Consider the following 16,973-nt stretch of genomic DNA (forward strand, 5'->3'; position numbering starts at 1 on the left):
ACAACACAAGCATATAACCCAGTCACGCTTGTTACAACACAATGATATAACCCAGTAATGCTTGTTACAACACAAGGATATAACCCAGTCATACATGGAATGAGTGAGTGAGTGAGTTGGGTTTAACGCCGCTTTAAACATTATTTCAGTTATATCACGGCGTGTCAGCTTAATGTGGGAGGAAAGCCCGAAGTGATGCAGGTCTCAGACGTTTAACACTTCGGTGAAACCCACGAGCACGGGTATGGTGCTGACAAACCTAGAAACATAATCAGGGCGAACCAGGATTCAAACCCACAATCATCGGTTTCTGGCGTGCCCAAGGGACGGATTCTGCACAGCGAATCACGGCGCCTTAGACGACTGGGCCACCCGTGCCCCCTACATGGAATGACACAGGCATGACCCAGTTACACCTGTAATAACACAGGCATGACCCAGTTACACCTGTAATAACACAGGCATGACCCAGATACACATGGTATAACACAGGCATCATCCAGTTACACATGGTATAACACAAGCATATAACCCAGCTACACATGGTATAACACAGGCATGACCCAGTTACACATGGTGTGACACAAGCATGACCCAGATACACATGGTATAACACAGGCATGATCCAGTTACACATGGTATAACACAGGCATGACCCAGTTACACATGGTATAACACAGGCATGACCCAGTTACACATGGTATAACACAAGCGTATAAACCAGTTACACATGGTATAACACAAGCATTTAACCCAGTCATGCATGGGATAACACAAGCATATAACCCAGTCATGCATGGGATAACACAAGCATATAACCCAGTCATGCATCGGATAACACAAGCATATAACCCAGTTACACATGGTATGACACAAGCATGACCCAGTTACACATGGAATAACACAAGCATGACCTAGATGCACATGGTATAACACAAGCATGACCCAGTTATACATGATATAACACAAGCATATAACCCAGCTACACATGGTATAACACAAGCATATAACCCAGCTACACATTGTATAACACAAGCATATAACACAGCTACACATTGTATAACACAAGCATATAACAACATGGTACAACATTAACAGGAGGAACCTACAAGTCTCTAACTTCGGCCCTTCTAACACAGTTACTCTGCTCCGCCTGAGGTCCGAACACTGGCTCTGCACTGTGGCCCACCAGAGCTATACTTTGCTCCGTCGTGCTCTGGGAGGGCAAGGTGACAGTACTTGGACTGAATGCTTTCAGCACATCCAGCTTCCTGGGTATGATACCTAAACTGAACAAACTCCGGAACAATTCGGATATGATGAAAATAGTCAAAGCTGAGCAGATCATTGCAAAGGTTCTGAAGGGAAACAGTTGTCCATGAGCTGGTGTGTAATACGGGTAGGGAATAAATGGCACCAGATGAAGATCTCTGTCGCCTGCACCCAGTCTGAGGAGCAATCCCACGCCGTAGCCGATGAGGGCGCCGTAGGCGTTGGTGCGAGGAAGGAAGAGGGCACACGACAGCTGCGGCAACACAATCACAAACACAATGTCGGCTGCCAGGATGAACAGTCCGTAGATGATCCGCACATGAAGGGAGATAACTGTGGCCAACACGCCCACTGTAACCACGGCAACACGCTGGACCACCAGCAGCTCCCAGTTCTTGGCCTAAAACAGACAAAGTAGTTATTGTCAGTAGACGTGAGTGTTCATTCAAGTTTTATTCTACTCTATCACAACCTCTCCCCTTTTTGTTTCAAGGTGTTTTTGTTTTCATGTACAAACGTTTTAAACTGTACCAACTTGTAACTGACAGTCGCCATGGTTAAAGCCAGCACCTGGAGACGTAACTACGCTCTGCTATCAGTGTTCCTTAAAGTAATATTCTGCTCAGCCACCACCACCAGACAGTCACAAACCTCACACACCATCTGCTTTTCCACAACTGACAGAGTAAAGGTTTTACATCCGAGCAAAGTATCGCGTTTCTGGTGACTTTGGAAACTTTGTGATTGGAAATGATATGAGTGAGTGAGTGAGTATGGTTTTACGCCGCTTTTAGCAATATTCCAGCAATATCACGGCGGGGGACACCAGAAATGGGCTTCACACATTTTACCCATGTCGGGAATCGAACCCGGGTCTTCGGCGTGACGAGCGAATGCTTTAACCACGAGGCTACCCGACAGCCCCGGAAATGATAGGAATAAAGACCATGCATATAGTTAGCAGCGAGTTGGGTGTAACACTGTTTGAACACTTCATATCCCAGTTTTTCAAGGTATTTGGGGAGGAAAGTCTGCTGTGATGCACAGAGTTTTATCTGGACCTGCCTAGGGGCTGATATTCAGGCCTAAGTCTGCTGTGATGCACAGAGATTTATCTGGACCTGCCTAGGGGCTGATATTCAGGCCTAAGTCTGCTGTGATGCACAGAGTTTTATCTGGACCTGCCTAGGGGCTGATATTCAGGCCTAAGTCTGCTGTGATGCACAGAGTTTTATCTGGACCTGCCTAGGGGCTGATATTCAGGCCTAAGTCTGCTGTGATGCACAGAGTTTTATCTGGACCTGCCTAGGGGCTGATATTCAGGCCTAAGTCTGCTGTGATGCACAGAGTTTTATCTGGACCTGCCTAGGGGCTGATATTCAGGCCTAAGTCTGCTGTGATGCACAGAGTTTTATCTGGACCTGCCTAGGGGCTGATATTCGGGCCTAAGTCTGCTGTGATGCACAGAGTTTTATCTGGACCTGCCTAGGGGCTGATATTCGGGCCTAAGTCTGCTGTGATGCACAGAGTTTTATCTGGACCTGCCTAGGGGCTGATATTCAGGCCTAAGTCTGCTGTGATGCACAGAGTTTTATCTGGACCTGCCTAGGGGCTGATATTCAGGCCTAAGTCTGCTGTGATGCACAGTGATTTATCTGGACCTGCCTAGGGGCTGATATTCGGGCCTAAGTCTGCAGCAAAATGTGACAAACAATTCCCACAATGGACCTAAGTTTCTCAATTCATGTTAATAACCAATATCTTATTTCCTGGCTTTGTAGAAATAACCTGTATTTCACTTATCACAAGGTCAGGTGAAATGGGGTTTAACATCGCGTCCAAGATTATTGCACTTATATAGCGACATGCATGTATGTGTGTGTGTGTGGCTGCTTGTACTAGTCCGGAATGATGCCGATTTATAGTGCTAGCTCAATGAGGTACCATGCCGCAGTTTAACATGAATACCCAACTCAGACACAGTATACTGACTCCGAGCCAACCAGTCCTTGTTTTAGCCCCTTAATGCCGAGCGGGGTACCATCTTTTAATGTCTTTTGGTATGACGCGGTCGGGGATCGAACCCAGGACCTTCCGCTCTTCAGGCGGACGCTCTACCACTAGACCACGGAGGCGGTCACTTATCACAGGACGGATGAGTGGGAACAGGCTTAGTTATGTAGTATCTGATCACTTTGCACGGCTGCAACGAATACACTATGAGGTGAATATGCTTCCTATCACAAATATAGGGTAACAAATATGAATATTTATTCACGAAGTCAGCAGTTGATGTATTACTTATCATATTCAGTTAAACACAAAAATAAAACTATTTCACATGGTTTGACAGTGATGACAGCCTACCTGAGGCCTGATGATGTTGTTGTAGATGTTGTGTGTGAACATGCTGCTGGAACCGAGGATGGAGCTGTCCATCGATGACATCACTGCCGCCGATATTGCACCGAGACCTGTAACAGTCGTGTGGCTTCGATTTTTCAAAACATATACCGTATTCGACGTAATAAGCGCCCAGTGCGCTCTCAAAATTAGAAATAGGGGGCTCTTATTAGAATATTATTTTGGTGAAAAAAACAGAGTTGAAAGATAAATTTCGTGGTTTATGCTGACAGCCTGAAGTGTTTATGTACGACAGATATATTTTTCCAGAATTTAATTGCCCATAATTAAGGGTGCATATAAAACATGAGTGCGTATTATACGCGAATAAATAAGTCTGGTGCACATTGATCAATCGGAAGGTGTGCTAATTGGGGTTGTTCACCAGCCAATAACTTAGCAAATGTCGCTGTGGGCGCTTATTAGAGCGGGGCGCTTATTACATCGAATACGGTACTTGATAGCTGTCGCAGCCACATCACAAACTGAAAAAAGCTTACGTAGCCAAAGCCAATGCCAAGTAACTTCTTTGAGAGGCATTAAGAAGTTGGAGTTATAAGTAAGGATATGACATACGGATGAACAACTTCTTTATTACAATTAGGAGTGACGTTTTCAAGCAACAAACTCGTACCTAAAGGCCTACAGCTAAGAAGCCCTGTCAGAACATAACAGGCTTCTCTACTCCAGCAGTGTAACTGCATCTTAATCCTACTTAACTGTATAAACACTGCCTCCTACTTGTATATATACTTGTCAACCATACTCTGTACATCACTTGCTTGACAACGGTGTTAGAACCTACACCGAAACGTCGCTCTTAATTGTAATAAAGAAGTTGTTCATCCATATATCTTATCCTTACTCAATGCCATGTAGAACAAGATATGTGACACTAGTATTGACATGTACCGTAGATCAGGAGAAGAAGGGATGGGAACAAACAGACTGAGGGATAATGGATGAAAGCCGAAAGTTCACAACCACGTTGTCAAGTTTTGCTAAACTCACAGAGACATGAACAAAACATCACTCACCTAGTAAAGCCACCGGTGTCGGCGTGAACTCCTTCAACACCAGCGGCAACACCATCCTCGACTCGCCTATCTCCAGCGGCGACACCTTCAGGGATGTGACATTCCAGTCTACAACATCAACAACAGGCATGGAATACATCAACAACAGGCATGGAATACATCAACAACAGGCATGGAATACATCAACAACAGGCATGGAACCCATTAACAACAGGCATGGAATACATCAACAACAGGCATGGAATACATCACAAGGTCAGGTGAGGTGAAATGGGGTTTAACATCATGTCCAAGATTATTGCACTTATATAGCGACTTGCATGTACGTGTGTGTGTGTGTGTGGCTGCTTGTACTTGTCCGGACTGATGCCGATTTATAGTGCTAGCCCACTGAGATACCATGCCGCAGTTTAACATGAATACCCCACTCAGACACAGTATACTGACTCCAGGCCGACCAGTCCTTGTTTAAGCCCCTTCATGCCGAGCGCCAGACAGGGTAACAAGTACCATCTTTTAACATCTTTTGGAAGACGTCGCAGGGATTGAACCCCGGAACTTCCACATCTGGATTGTACAGGCAAACATCGAGATGAGGACAGACCTACGTACCAGCAGAGACAGAGGCGGCTCCAATGAGGACAGACTTACGTACCAGCAGAGACAGAGGTGGCTCCAATGAGGGCAGACCTACGTACCAGCAGAGACGGAGGCGGCTCCAATGAGGGCAGACCTACGTACCAGCAGAGACGGAGGTGGCTCCAATGAGGGCAGACCTACGTACCAGCAGAGACGGAGGCGGCTCCAATGAGGGCAGACCTACGTACCAGCAGAGACGGAGGTGGCTCCAATGAGGGCAGACCTACGTACCAGCAGAGACGGAGGCGGCTCCAATGAGGGCAGACTTACGTACCAGCAGAGACGGAGGCGGCTCCAATGAGGACAGACTTACGTACCAGCAGAGACGGAGGCGGCTCCAATGAGGACAGACTTACGTACCAGCAGAGACGGAGGCGGCTCCAATGAGGATTGAGGGGATGACGAGGACCAGGGCGCCGCAGCCGCCAATGATGGACAACACACGGGCCTGAGTGCCGCTGCGGACGGCCAGCACTCGCTGGAAGTACGCCTGCCACGGGATCGTGCCGAAGGTCTAGGAAAACACACAAGATTGGCAACATTCAGATGTGAACATATCGGTGAAGTACTTCCTAGAGGTTGGTTCATGACTCATACTTCTTAGTGGTAACACTGTATTTCATTACTTGAGCAGATATATAATGACAGATATGGAAACAACACTGTAACACAGTATGAAAGCTGTGGTGGGTATTGTCACAACTCAAAAGTATTCCCCGAATTCTATGGCAAGTCCAAGTAACACAGATCAACAGCTTACCATTGCTATGAACAAATCGACCCATGTGAGGCTACTTGTCCTGTCTAAGCTGCCCATCCATTGGCTGGAATTGGCTGTAATGTCTCCAACGTTTTCATTGGTCAAAACAAATGGCACAGACAACACCTGAAATGACAACCATATAAAAATTACCAAACTTTTGACCACACTCTCCTAATTATCCGGCTACACCCCGACTACACGCCGACACTGTCACCCTCCTACTGTCACACCTTCCTAATGATCAAGCCACACCTTCCCACTTATCAGGCCACACCCTCCTACTGATCAGGCCACATCTTCCTAATGATCAAGCCACACCCTCCCACATATCAGGCCACACCCTCCTACTGATCACGCCACACCTTCCTAATGATCAAGCCATACCCTCCCACTTATCAGGCCACACCCTCCTACTGATCAGGACACACCAAATACTCACCAGGCCGAACGTGATGAGTGCCAGTTGGGCTATGTCTGTGTAGGCAACAGCAATGAGCTGACCAATCATAGTATAGGAGACTGTGACTGCTGATGACACACAGATCGTCGCTGTCAGCGGCAGGTCAATGATGACACTCAGACTTGTCCCTGAAGAAGAGTGAGTGGGTGAGTGACAAGCGTCAGTGACCGGACACGGACAGAGCACCATTCAAGAACATGTCAACACAACACAACAACTCTAACCTTTAATAAGCCAAACTTTCCAATATTTGTTTGTGTGTCTGTTGTTTAACGCCACACTCTGTAAATAATCAAGTCTGGACCAGACAATCCAGCAACTGATATGAGCATGGCTCCACGCAATTAGGACATGGCAACATGCATCAACCAAGTCAGCAAACCTGGGCACCTGATCCTGTTAGTCGTCTCTTATGACAAGAATGGATTACTGAAGACCAATTCTAACCCGAAACTTTGCAGGTCTTATTTCCAATGAGCATGTGTGGAAGTTTCTGAATGGCAGGTCCTATGTTTCAACATTTACTTCACAAGAGAGAGAGTGAATGATGCTTAACTCAGTGGTCAGCAAAGTACATCTGGAGGCACCTGCCTGTCCAACACTCACCCAATGCAGACAGTATGGAGCTTGTCCAACACTCACCCAATGCAGACAGTATGGAGCTTGTCCAACACTCACCCAATGCAGACAGTATGGAGGCTGTCCAGAAGAGGTCTCCACACAGGGTGGCCAGGTACACCAGCAGCACCTGGAGGTGGCCGTACTGATCCTGGAACGGGTCGAGCATCGTCACGTACTTCCTGTCTCGCATCACGCGGGCAAAGATAATGCCCCCTGAAACACAGCATTGACACCAGGATAACATCAATTTGGACACATCATCGACACCAGGATAACCTCAATTTGGACACAGCATTAACAGCAGGATAACATCAATTTGGACACAGCATCAACACCAGGATAACATCAAATTTGGACACAGCATCGACACCAGGATAACATCAATTTGGACACATCATCGACACGCGGATAACATCAATTTGGATACAGCATCGACAGCAGGATAACATCAATTTGGACACAGCATTGACACCAGGATAACCGCAATCAGGAAGATATTGCTTCTAGTTCGAACATCTTGGGCTCAATAATGGCCTCTGAATAGACCAAAGTCAAGATCACTTTCATTAGTGTTCATTGAAATGTATAATTCTAATAAGTGAATAACAAGACATTCACGGGCAAGTCTACGAGAGTAGCATTAGTGAGGAAACATCTGAAGGGAGGTAACTCTGTAGACAAGTGATCAGACAAGTTCAGGGTCCAATGTACTATTAGAAGGGAGGTAACTCCGTAGACAAGTGATCAGACAAGTTCAGGGTCCAATGTACTATTAGAAGGGAGGTAATTCCGTAGACAAGTGATCAGACAAGTTTAGGGTCCAATGTACTATCAGAAGGGAGGTAACTCCGTAGACAAGTGATCAGACAAGTTGAGGGTCCAATGTACTATCAGAAGGGAGGTAACTCCGTAGACAAGTGATCAGACAAGTTGAGGGTCCAATGTACTATCAGAAGGGAGCTAACTCCGTAGACAAGTGATCAGACAAGTTCAGGGTCCAATGTACTATCAGAAGGGAGGTAACTCCGTAGACAAGTGATCAGACAAGTTCAGGGTCCAATGTACTATCAGAAGGGAGGTAACTCTGTAGACGAGTGATCAGACAAGTTCAGGGTCCAATGTACTATTAGAAGGGAGGTAACTCTGTAGACAAGTGATCAGACAAGTTCAGGGTCCAATGTACTATCAGAAGGGAGGTAACTCCGTAGACGCATGATCAGACAAGTTGAGGGTCCAATGTACTATCAGAAGGGAGGTAACTCTGTAGACGCATGATCAGACAAGTTGAGGGTCCAGTGTACTATCAGAAGGGAGGTAACTCCGTAGACAAGTGATCAGACAAGTTGAGGGTCCAATGTACTATTAGAAGGGAGGTAACTCCGTAGACAAGTGATCAGACAAGTTCAGGGTCCAATGTACTATCAGAAGGGAGGTAACTCCGTAGACAAGTGATCAGACAAGTTCAGGGTCCAATGTACTATTAGAAGGGAGGTAACTCTGTAGACGAGTGATCAGACAAGTTCAGGGTCCAATGTACTATTAGAAGGGAGGTAACTCCGTAGACAAGTGATCAGACAAGTTCAGGGTCCAATGTACTATCAGAAGGGAGGTAACTCCGTAAAAGCATGATCAGACAAGTTGAGGGTCCAATGTACTATCAGAAGGGAGGTAACTCCGTAGACAAGTGATCAGACAAGTTGAGGGTCCAATGTTCTATCAGAAGAGGGGAACTCCGTAGACAAGTGATCAGACAAGTTCAGGGTCCAATGTACTATTAGAAGGGAGGTAACTCTGTAGACAAGTGATCAGACAAGTTCAGGGTCCAATGTACTATTAGAAGGGAGGTAACTCCGTAGACAAGTGATCAGACAAGTTCAGGGTCCAATGTACTATCAGAAGGGAGGTAACTCCGTAGACAAGTGATCAGAAAAGTTGAGGGTCCAATGTACTATCAGAAGGGAGCTAACTCCGTAGACAAGTGATCAGACAAGTTGAGGGTCCAATGTACTATCAGAAGGGAGGTAACTCTTTAGACAATTGATCAGACAAGTTTAGGGTCCAATGTACTATTAGAAGGGAGGTAACTCTGTAGACAAGTGATCAGACAAGTTCAGGGTCCAATGTACTATTAGAAGGGAGGTAACTCCGTAGACAAGTGATCAGACAAGTTCAGGGTCCAATGTACTATTAGAAGGGAGGTAACTCCGTAGACAAGTGATCAGACAAGTTCAGGGTCCAATGTACTATTAGAAGGGAGGTACCTCCGTAGACAAGTGATCAGTCAAGTTCAGGGTCCAATGTACTATCAGAAGGGAGGTAACTCTGTAGACAAGTGATCAGACAAGTTCAGGGTCCAATGTACTATTAGAAGGGAGGTAACTCTGTAGACAAGTGATCAGACAAGTTCAGGGTCCAATGTACTATTAGAAGGGAGGTAACTCCGTAGACAAGTGATCAGACAAGTTCAGGGTCCAATGTACTATTAGAAGGGAGGTAACTCCGTAGACAAGTGATCAGACAAGTTCAGGGTCCAATGTACTATTAGAAGGGAGGTAACTCCGTAGACAAGTGATCAGTCAAGTTCAGGGTCCAATGTACTCAAGCTCCTCACAGCGATAGTACGTTCCCGGAGCTCTCTATACTATCGCTGCCACCAGTCAAAACTCCCCACTGTGAATAAGTGGCAACAACCATGCTTGGAGTTGAACTCGCAACCGAATAACCGTTATGTTTACAAACAAGTGACGACTGTCGTGACGCCGAATACACTTGTCGCTGCTAAATTACTTTCTTAGTTTGTCACTTTGAATCTCTGTTTCATTAAAACTATCGTGTTATTGACATAGTAAGAATGTAAGGGAGAAGTTGGTTGATTTTCCGTTAGTCTGCAATCTCGAACCAATCTGATTATCAAAACAACAAAGTAAATTCATCTCGAAAACATGGTCAGTCGTAAACCTTTTCAAATTGAAATATGATGGCATTCCCAAAGACATAAACAAAAGTATGAACGTTACTACATATAGGGTTGGAGGGCAAATTTCAAGATTCTTGTAATGGCCGCGCCCACACTGGTGGCAGCGATGTTACCGAGAGTGTAACGAAGGTGTCACGCGCTGGGAAGGAGCTTGCAATGTACTATCAGAAGGGAGGTAACTCTGTAGACAAGTGATCAGACAAGTTCAGGGTCCAATGTACTATCAGAAGGGAGGTTACTCCGTAGACAAGTGATCAGACAACTTCAGGGTCCAATGTACTATTAGAAGGGAGGTAACTCCGTAGACAAGTGATCAGACAAGTTCAGGGTCCAATGTACTATCAGAAGGGAGGTTACTCCGTAGACAAGTGATCAGACAACTTCAGGGTCCAATGTACTATTAGAAGGGAGGTAACTCCGTAGACAAGTGATCAGACAAGTTCAGGGTCCAATGTACTATCAGAAGGGAGGTTACTCCGTAGACAAGTGATCAGACAACTTCAGGGTCCAATGTACTATTAGAAGGGAGGTAACTCCGTAGACAAGTGATCAGACAAGTTCAGGGTCCAATGTACTATCAGAAGGGAGGTAACTCTGTAGACAAGTGATCAGACAAGTTGAGGGTCCAATGTACTATCAGAAGGGAGGTAACTCAGCACTATTAGAACGGGGTAAACATCAACTATCATGGGCTCCTGCAAGACTCATGAACTGTAATGTACTAATGGGAGGTAACTCTGTAAACATTAGCTGTCAGGCACTCCCGATAGACCAAGCTTGAGCTCAAAATCCCCAATAGTGACGTCATTCTGTTGACATTCAAGGAACAATTACAGCCCATTCAAGGACCAGCCACGTGCAGCCAACTACGACCTTCTACAGTTGTGTATACATTCAAAGACCACCCATGTGCAGCCAACTACGACCTTCTACAGTTGTGCATACATTCAAGGACAACCCACGTGCAGCCAACTACGACCTTCTACAGTTGTGCATACATTCAAGGACCACCCACATGTTGCCAACAATGACCATCAACAGTTGTGCATACATTCAAGGACCACCCACGTGTTGCCAACTACGACCTTCTACAGTTGTGCATACATTCAAGGGCCACCCACGTGTTGCCAACAATGACCATCTACAGTTGTGTATACATTGAAGGACCACCCACGTGTTGCCAACTACGACCTTCTACAGTTGTGTATACATTCAAGGACCACCCACGTCCAGTCAACTACGACCTTCTACACTTGTGTATACATTGAAGGACCACCCACGTGTTGCCAACTACGACCTTCTACAGTTGTGTATACATTCAAGGACAACCCACGTGCAGTCAACTATGACCTTCTACAGTTGTGCATACATTCAAGGACTACCCACGTGTAGCACACTACGACCTTCTACAGATATGTATACATTGAAGGACCACCCACGTGTTGCCAACTACGACCTTCTACAGTTGTGTATACATTCAAGGACCACCCACGTCCAGTCAACTACGACCTTCTACACTTGTGTATACATTGAAGGACCACCCACGTGTTGCCAACTACGACCTTCTACAGTTGTGAATACATTCAAGGACCACCCACCTGCAGCCAACTATGACCTTCTACAGTTGTGCATACATTCAAGGACCACCCACGTGTAGCACACTACGACCTTCTACAGATATGTATACATTGAAGGACCACCCACGTGTTGCCAACTACGACCTTCTACAGTTGTGTATACATTCAAGGACCACCCACGTCCAGTCAACTACAACCTTCTACACTTGTGTATACATTGAAGGACCACCCACGTGTTGCCAACTACGACCTTCTACAGTTGTGTATACATTCAAGGACCACCCACGTCCAGCCAACTACGACCTTCTACAGTTGTGTACACATTCAAGGACCACCAACGTGTTGCCAGCTACGACCTTCTACAGTTGTGCATACATTCAAGGACCATCCACCTGCAGCCAACTATGCCCTTCTACAGTTGTGTACACATTCAAGGACCACCCACGTCCAGTCAACTACAACCTTCTACACTTGTGTATACATTGAAGGACCACCCACGTGTTGCCAACTACGACCTTCTACAGTTGTGTATACATTCAAGGACCACCCACGTGCAGCCAACTACGACCTTCTACAGTTGTGTATACATTCAAGGACCACCAACGTGCAGCCAACTACGACCTTCTGCAGATATGTATACATTCAAGGACCACCCATGTGTTGCCAACTACGACCTTCTACAGTTGTGTATACATTCAAGGACCACCAACGTGCAGCCAACTACGACCTTCTACAGTTGTGTATACATTCAAGGACCACCCATGTGTTGCCAACTATGACCTTCTACAGTTGTGTATACATTCAAGGACCACCAACGTGCAGCCAACTACGACCTTCTACAGTTGTGTATACATTCAAGGACCACCCATGTGTTGCCAACTACGACCTTCTACAGTTGTGTATACATTCAAGGACCACCAACGTGCAGCCAACTACGACCTTCTACAGTTGTGTATACATTCAAGGACCACCCACGTGCAGCCAACTACGCCCTTCTGCAGATATGTATACATTCAAGGACCACCAACGTGCAGCCAACTACGACCTTCTACAGTTGTGTATACATTTAAGGACCACCCACGTGTTGACAACTATGACCTTCTAGAGTTGTGTATACATTCAAGGACCACCCACCCAGAGAGAGTCCACAGAAGATACCGAGGGGCGCAACAGTCCAGACCAGCCCATAGCTTGCCACCGATTCCGCCGTGCCGTTGATGTAACCGCCTCCTACTGTTGTTGCTGAAACAGATGAAGTCTTTTATTTATGACTCATGTGACACATCTGCCCCGTTCAATTCACTGAGGACCAAATCTGTCCCGTGAACCAACTGAGGACCTATTCTGCCCCATTAACCCACTGAGGACCTATTCTGCCCCGTGCACCCACTGAGGACTTATTCTGCCCTGCGAACCCACTGATGACCTACTCTGCCCCGTGAACCCACTGAGGACCTATTCTGCCCTGTGAACCCGCTGAGGACCTATTCGCCCCGTGTACCCGCTGAGGACCTATTCTGTCCCGTGAACCAACTGAGGACCTATTCTGCCCTGTGAACCCGCTGAGGACCTATTCTGCCCTGTGAACCCGCTGAGGACCTATTCTGCCCTGTGAACCTGCTGAGGACCTATTCTGCCCTGTGAACCCACTGAGGACCTATTCTGCCCTGTGAACCGGCTGAGGACCTATTCTGCCCTGTGAACCCGCTGAGGACCTATTCTGCCCTGTGAACCCGCTGAGGACCTATTCTGCCCTGTGAACCCGCTGAGGACCTATTCTGCCCTGTAGACCCGCTGAGGACCTATTCTGCCCTGTGAACCCACTGAGGACCTATTCTGACCCATGAACCCACTGAGGACCTATTCTGACCCATGAACCCACTGAGGACCTATTCTGACCCATGAACCCACTGAGGACCTATTCTGCCCCGTGAACCCGCTGAGGACCTATTCTGCCCCATGAACCCATTGAGGACCTATTCTGACCCATGAACCCACTGAGGACCTATTCTGCCCTGTGAACCCGCTGAGGACCTATTCTGACCCATGAACCCACTGAGGACCTACTCTGCCCTGGTATTCCTAATACAAGACCAACTGCTCCATCAGCCCCAGTGCACCGACCTACCGATCATGGTGAACACCCCCACTGCACCGACCTACCAATCATGGTGAACACCCCCACTGCACCCACCTACCGATAATGGTGAACACCCCGACCTACCAATCATGGTGAACACCCCAACTGCACCGACCTACCGATCATGGTGAACACCCCCACTTCACCGACCTACCGATAATGGTGAACACCCCCACTTCACCGACCTACCGATCATGGTGAACACCCCCACTGCACCCACCTACCGATCATGGTGAACACCCCCACTGCACCCACCTACCGATAATGGTGAACACCCCCACTTCACCGACCTACCGATCATGGTGAACACCCCCACTGCACCCACCTACCGATCATGGTGAACACCCCCACTGCACCCACCTACCGATCACGGTGAACACCCCCACTGCACCCACCTACCGATCATGGTGAACACCCCCACTGCACCCACCTACCGATCATGGTGAACACCCCCACTGCACCCACCTACCAATCATGGTGAACACCCCCACTGCACCCACCTACCGATCACGGTGAACACCCCCACTGCACCCACCTACCAATCATGGTGAACACCCCCACTGCACCCACCTACCAATCATGGTGAACACCCCCACTGCACCCACCTACCAATCATGGTGAACACCCCCACTGCACCGACCATGGTGAACACCCCCACTGCACCGACCTACCAATCATGGTGAACACCCCCACTGCACCGACCCACCGATCATGGTGAACACCCCCACTGCAGCGACCTACCGATGATGGTGAACACCCCCACTGCACCGACCTATCAATCATGGTGAACACCCCCACTGCACCGACCTACCGATCATGGTGAACACCCCCACTGCACCGACCTACCAATCATGAACAAACCCACTGCACCGACCATGGTGAACACCCCCACTGCACCGACCTACTGATGATGGTGAACACCCCACTGCACCGACCTACCGATCATGGTGAACACCCCAACTGCACCAACCTACCAATCAATGTGAACACCCCCACAGCACTGACCTACCGATCATGGTGAACACCCCCACAGCACTGACCTACCGATCATGGTGAACACCCCCACTGCTGTGGGCAAGTCTCGCCCCGCCACCAGACTCGCCTCCAGGGTTCTCCCCTCCTGCTGACCCTTGACCCTGATCTTCCATGCAGCGACCACACCCACCACCAATATCAGGAGGTAGAACAAGATGATGATGATAAGGCCGACCACGTTCAGCGCCATCCCAGTGGGTGAAGCGAGCACACAGGTGTATGTCGCCCGGTGCACAGCAGCCGGGTCTGCAACAGGAAGTGCAACATCTTTAACACTCACCGCCAAAAAAACACGAACCATAGAAACATATAGAGAGAAGTATGTACGTTAAGAAGAGATGTTTCCAATGTGTAACACTTAATGACAAAACTAAAACAGTCAGGCAAGTGTTACCAGTTTCTATATTCTTATCACAATATGCTGCACGTGGTTTCCAAACTACACTCTAATCCTGCATGAGACAAATTGTGCATCTCGAGTCATGGATCTATGATGTCACATGTGATGTGTCCATGAGCTTCGGTTCAAGCAACATAAAAGCATGTTCGTTTGTGCATCCAACCAGTCTTAAAAACAATTTAATAGGAGTAATTCTTCATATATTAACCAACATGTATGTTATTTGCATTTCTTTTGTCAGGCCAAGAACACAAAGCAGTTTGGCATTCCATAGGCTTGAACATAATTTAAAGTGCACAGGCTTACACCTCTTTTAGCATACACACTCACACTAGTTTGGGATGAAGTGAATGTCCTGCTCCTCTAGAGCAAGTTCAAAGGTCTACACATGGGTCGCATCGATGCCAATGATTCTGATACTGAACCATGTGATGTGAGATCCGCCTGCTTACTGTGCATATGCTTGAAGCCCGCGCATTGTTCTTGTTGATTCAAATACTTAATAAAATAGGTGATGCTTCACTTCAGGGGGATCACAGCAGCCCATGCTTGTCGTAAAAGGCAAGAAACAGGATCGGGTGGTCAGGCTCGCTGACCTGGTTGATCACTGGATTGTCTGGTCTGATTATTTACAGATCGCCATCATATAACTGGAATGCTATAAGTGGGGCAAACAAACAGCTTTTTTGAAAAGGGGGGGGGGGGTGCACAATTAAGATCTATTTATTGTCTTTGGTGGTGATTTATACAGAATAAAGATTTTTTTTGAAATAAAAAGGGGGGGGGGGGGGGGTGCGCACCCCCGCATCCCCCCTCTGTATCCGCCCATTCACCTGTGTACATTAGGACTTGAAGAGTTCATAATTTGGATGCCAAGACACTCACTTGCACCCGATTAAGGCACAAGCATAATGTCCGCATCCATGGTGCTCACTCGATACTGCAAACAGACGTTTGACGGGGAAACGATGCCCAAACCTTTGGATGGTAAAGAGATGCTTAACGGGAATCACGGGGCGTTTGAAGGGGGATCCTGGTCTGACGATCCAGCAGTAGTAGTAGCAGTAACATTAACCTAACACACACGGACATACGAACCTAGCACACACTAAGTGTCGAAGATTCACACAATATAAGGGAAGCTTTAGCCACAGCCTGGGCTAATCAGCTCTATCCTGCAGCGCCCGATACACGGCAGTCCTGCCAAACTTGTTGTTATGACATCACGAACTTAGGATACTCACCGTGGTTCTGTAACAGTCGAGCTCCGTTACGGAAACGCCCGAGTCGCGACAGTCTAGATCATGACAACACCATAGACACGAAGCACATGTTCTCCACACACCCCTCTGTCAGCTTTAATTCATTATACGCAAGTATCTCCCCATTGCGGTTCACATTCCCCAGCATTTGACATAACAATCACCACTACACTGCCACACGTGCGTAAACAATGTATGTATAAAATGCGGAATGGCAAGTTTTTCTGAAACGAAACAGGATTCATTTTGGTATCAACACTGCCTTATTTTGTCCAGCCGTTTCGTGATAAATTGTGCACTTTGGGATAAAGGCATGAAATTTGGCACAATTGTAGGTCGTGATATTCCAGATAGTGTAAGCTATGGGGGCTACCAAAAATAATGTAC

The 16,973-nt window shown here is 47.2% G+C and overlaps 1 protein-coding gene across 2 annotated transcripts; it reads right to left on the bottom strand.

The window, feature by feature from the left end:
* Positions 1–267: 267 nt before the first annotated feature.
* LOC124125305 (high affinity choline transporter 1-like) lies at positions 268–16,774 on the bottom strand. 2 transcript variants are annotated; one of them, XM_048382826.1, is made up of 10 exons: positions 16,569–16,774; positions 14,934–15,170; positions 12,884–12,991; positions 7,253–7,408; positions 6,554–6,702; positions 6,112–6,237; positions 5,712–5,865; positions 4,713–4,820; positions 3,640–3,746; positions 268–1,672 (listed from the first exon to the last, which is right to left on the bottom strand). In XM_048382826.1, exons 2-10 carry the CDS (start codon positions 15,112–15,114, stop codon positions 1,106–1,108), a joined length of 1,656 nt encoding a protein of 551 aa, XP_048238783.1. In that variant the 5' UTR covers positions 15,115–15,170; positions 16,569–16,774; the 3' UTR covers positions 268–1,105. The 2 variants fall into 2 exon arrangements, with proteins under 2 accessions (XP_048238783.1, XP_048238784.1); XM_048382827.1 differs by lacking the exons at positions 14,934–15,170; positions 16,569–16,774 and adding an exon at positions 13,878–13,896.
* Between the last annotated feature and the right edge of the window lie 199 nt (positions 16,775–16,973).

Source organism: Haliotis rufescens, unplaced genomic scaffold, assembly GCF_023055435.1.
Source record: "Haliotis rufescens isolate VD_foot unplaced genomic scaffold, xgHalRufe1.0.p SCAF_41, whole genome shotgun sequence".
Classification (NCBI taxonomy): domain Eukaryota; kingdom Metazoa; phylum Mollusca; class Gastropoda; order Lepetellida; family Haliotidae; genus Haliotis; species Haliotis rufescens.

Bases quoted from the DNA above. Each gene is read 5' to 3' on its own strand.
- LOC124125305 (XM_048382826.1), bottom strand. From the start codon at position 15,114: ATGGCGCTGAACGTGGTCGGCCTTATCATCATCATCTTGTTCTACCTC. The intron at 6,238-6,553 runs GTGAGTATTTGG...TTGTCATTTCAG, and splicing joins CACTCATCACGTTCGGCCTG to GTGTTGTCTGTGCCATTTGT. The intron at 3,747-4,712 runs GTGAGTGATGTT...CGACTGTTACAG, and splicing joins GACACCGGTGGCTTTACTAG to GTCTCGGTGCAATATCGGCG.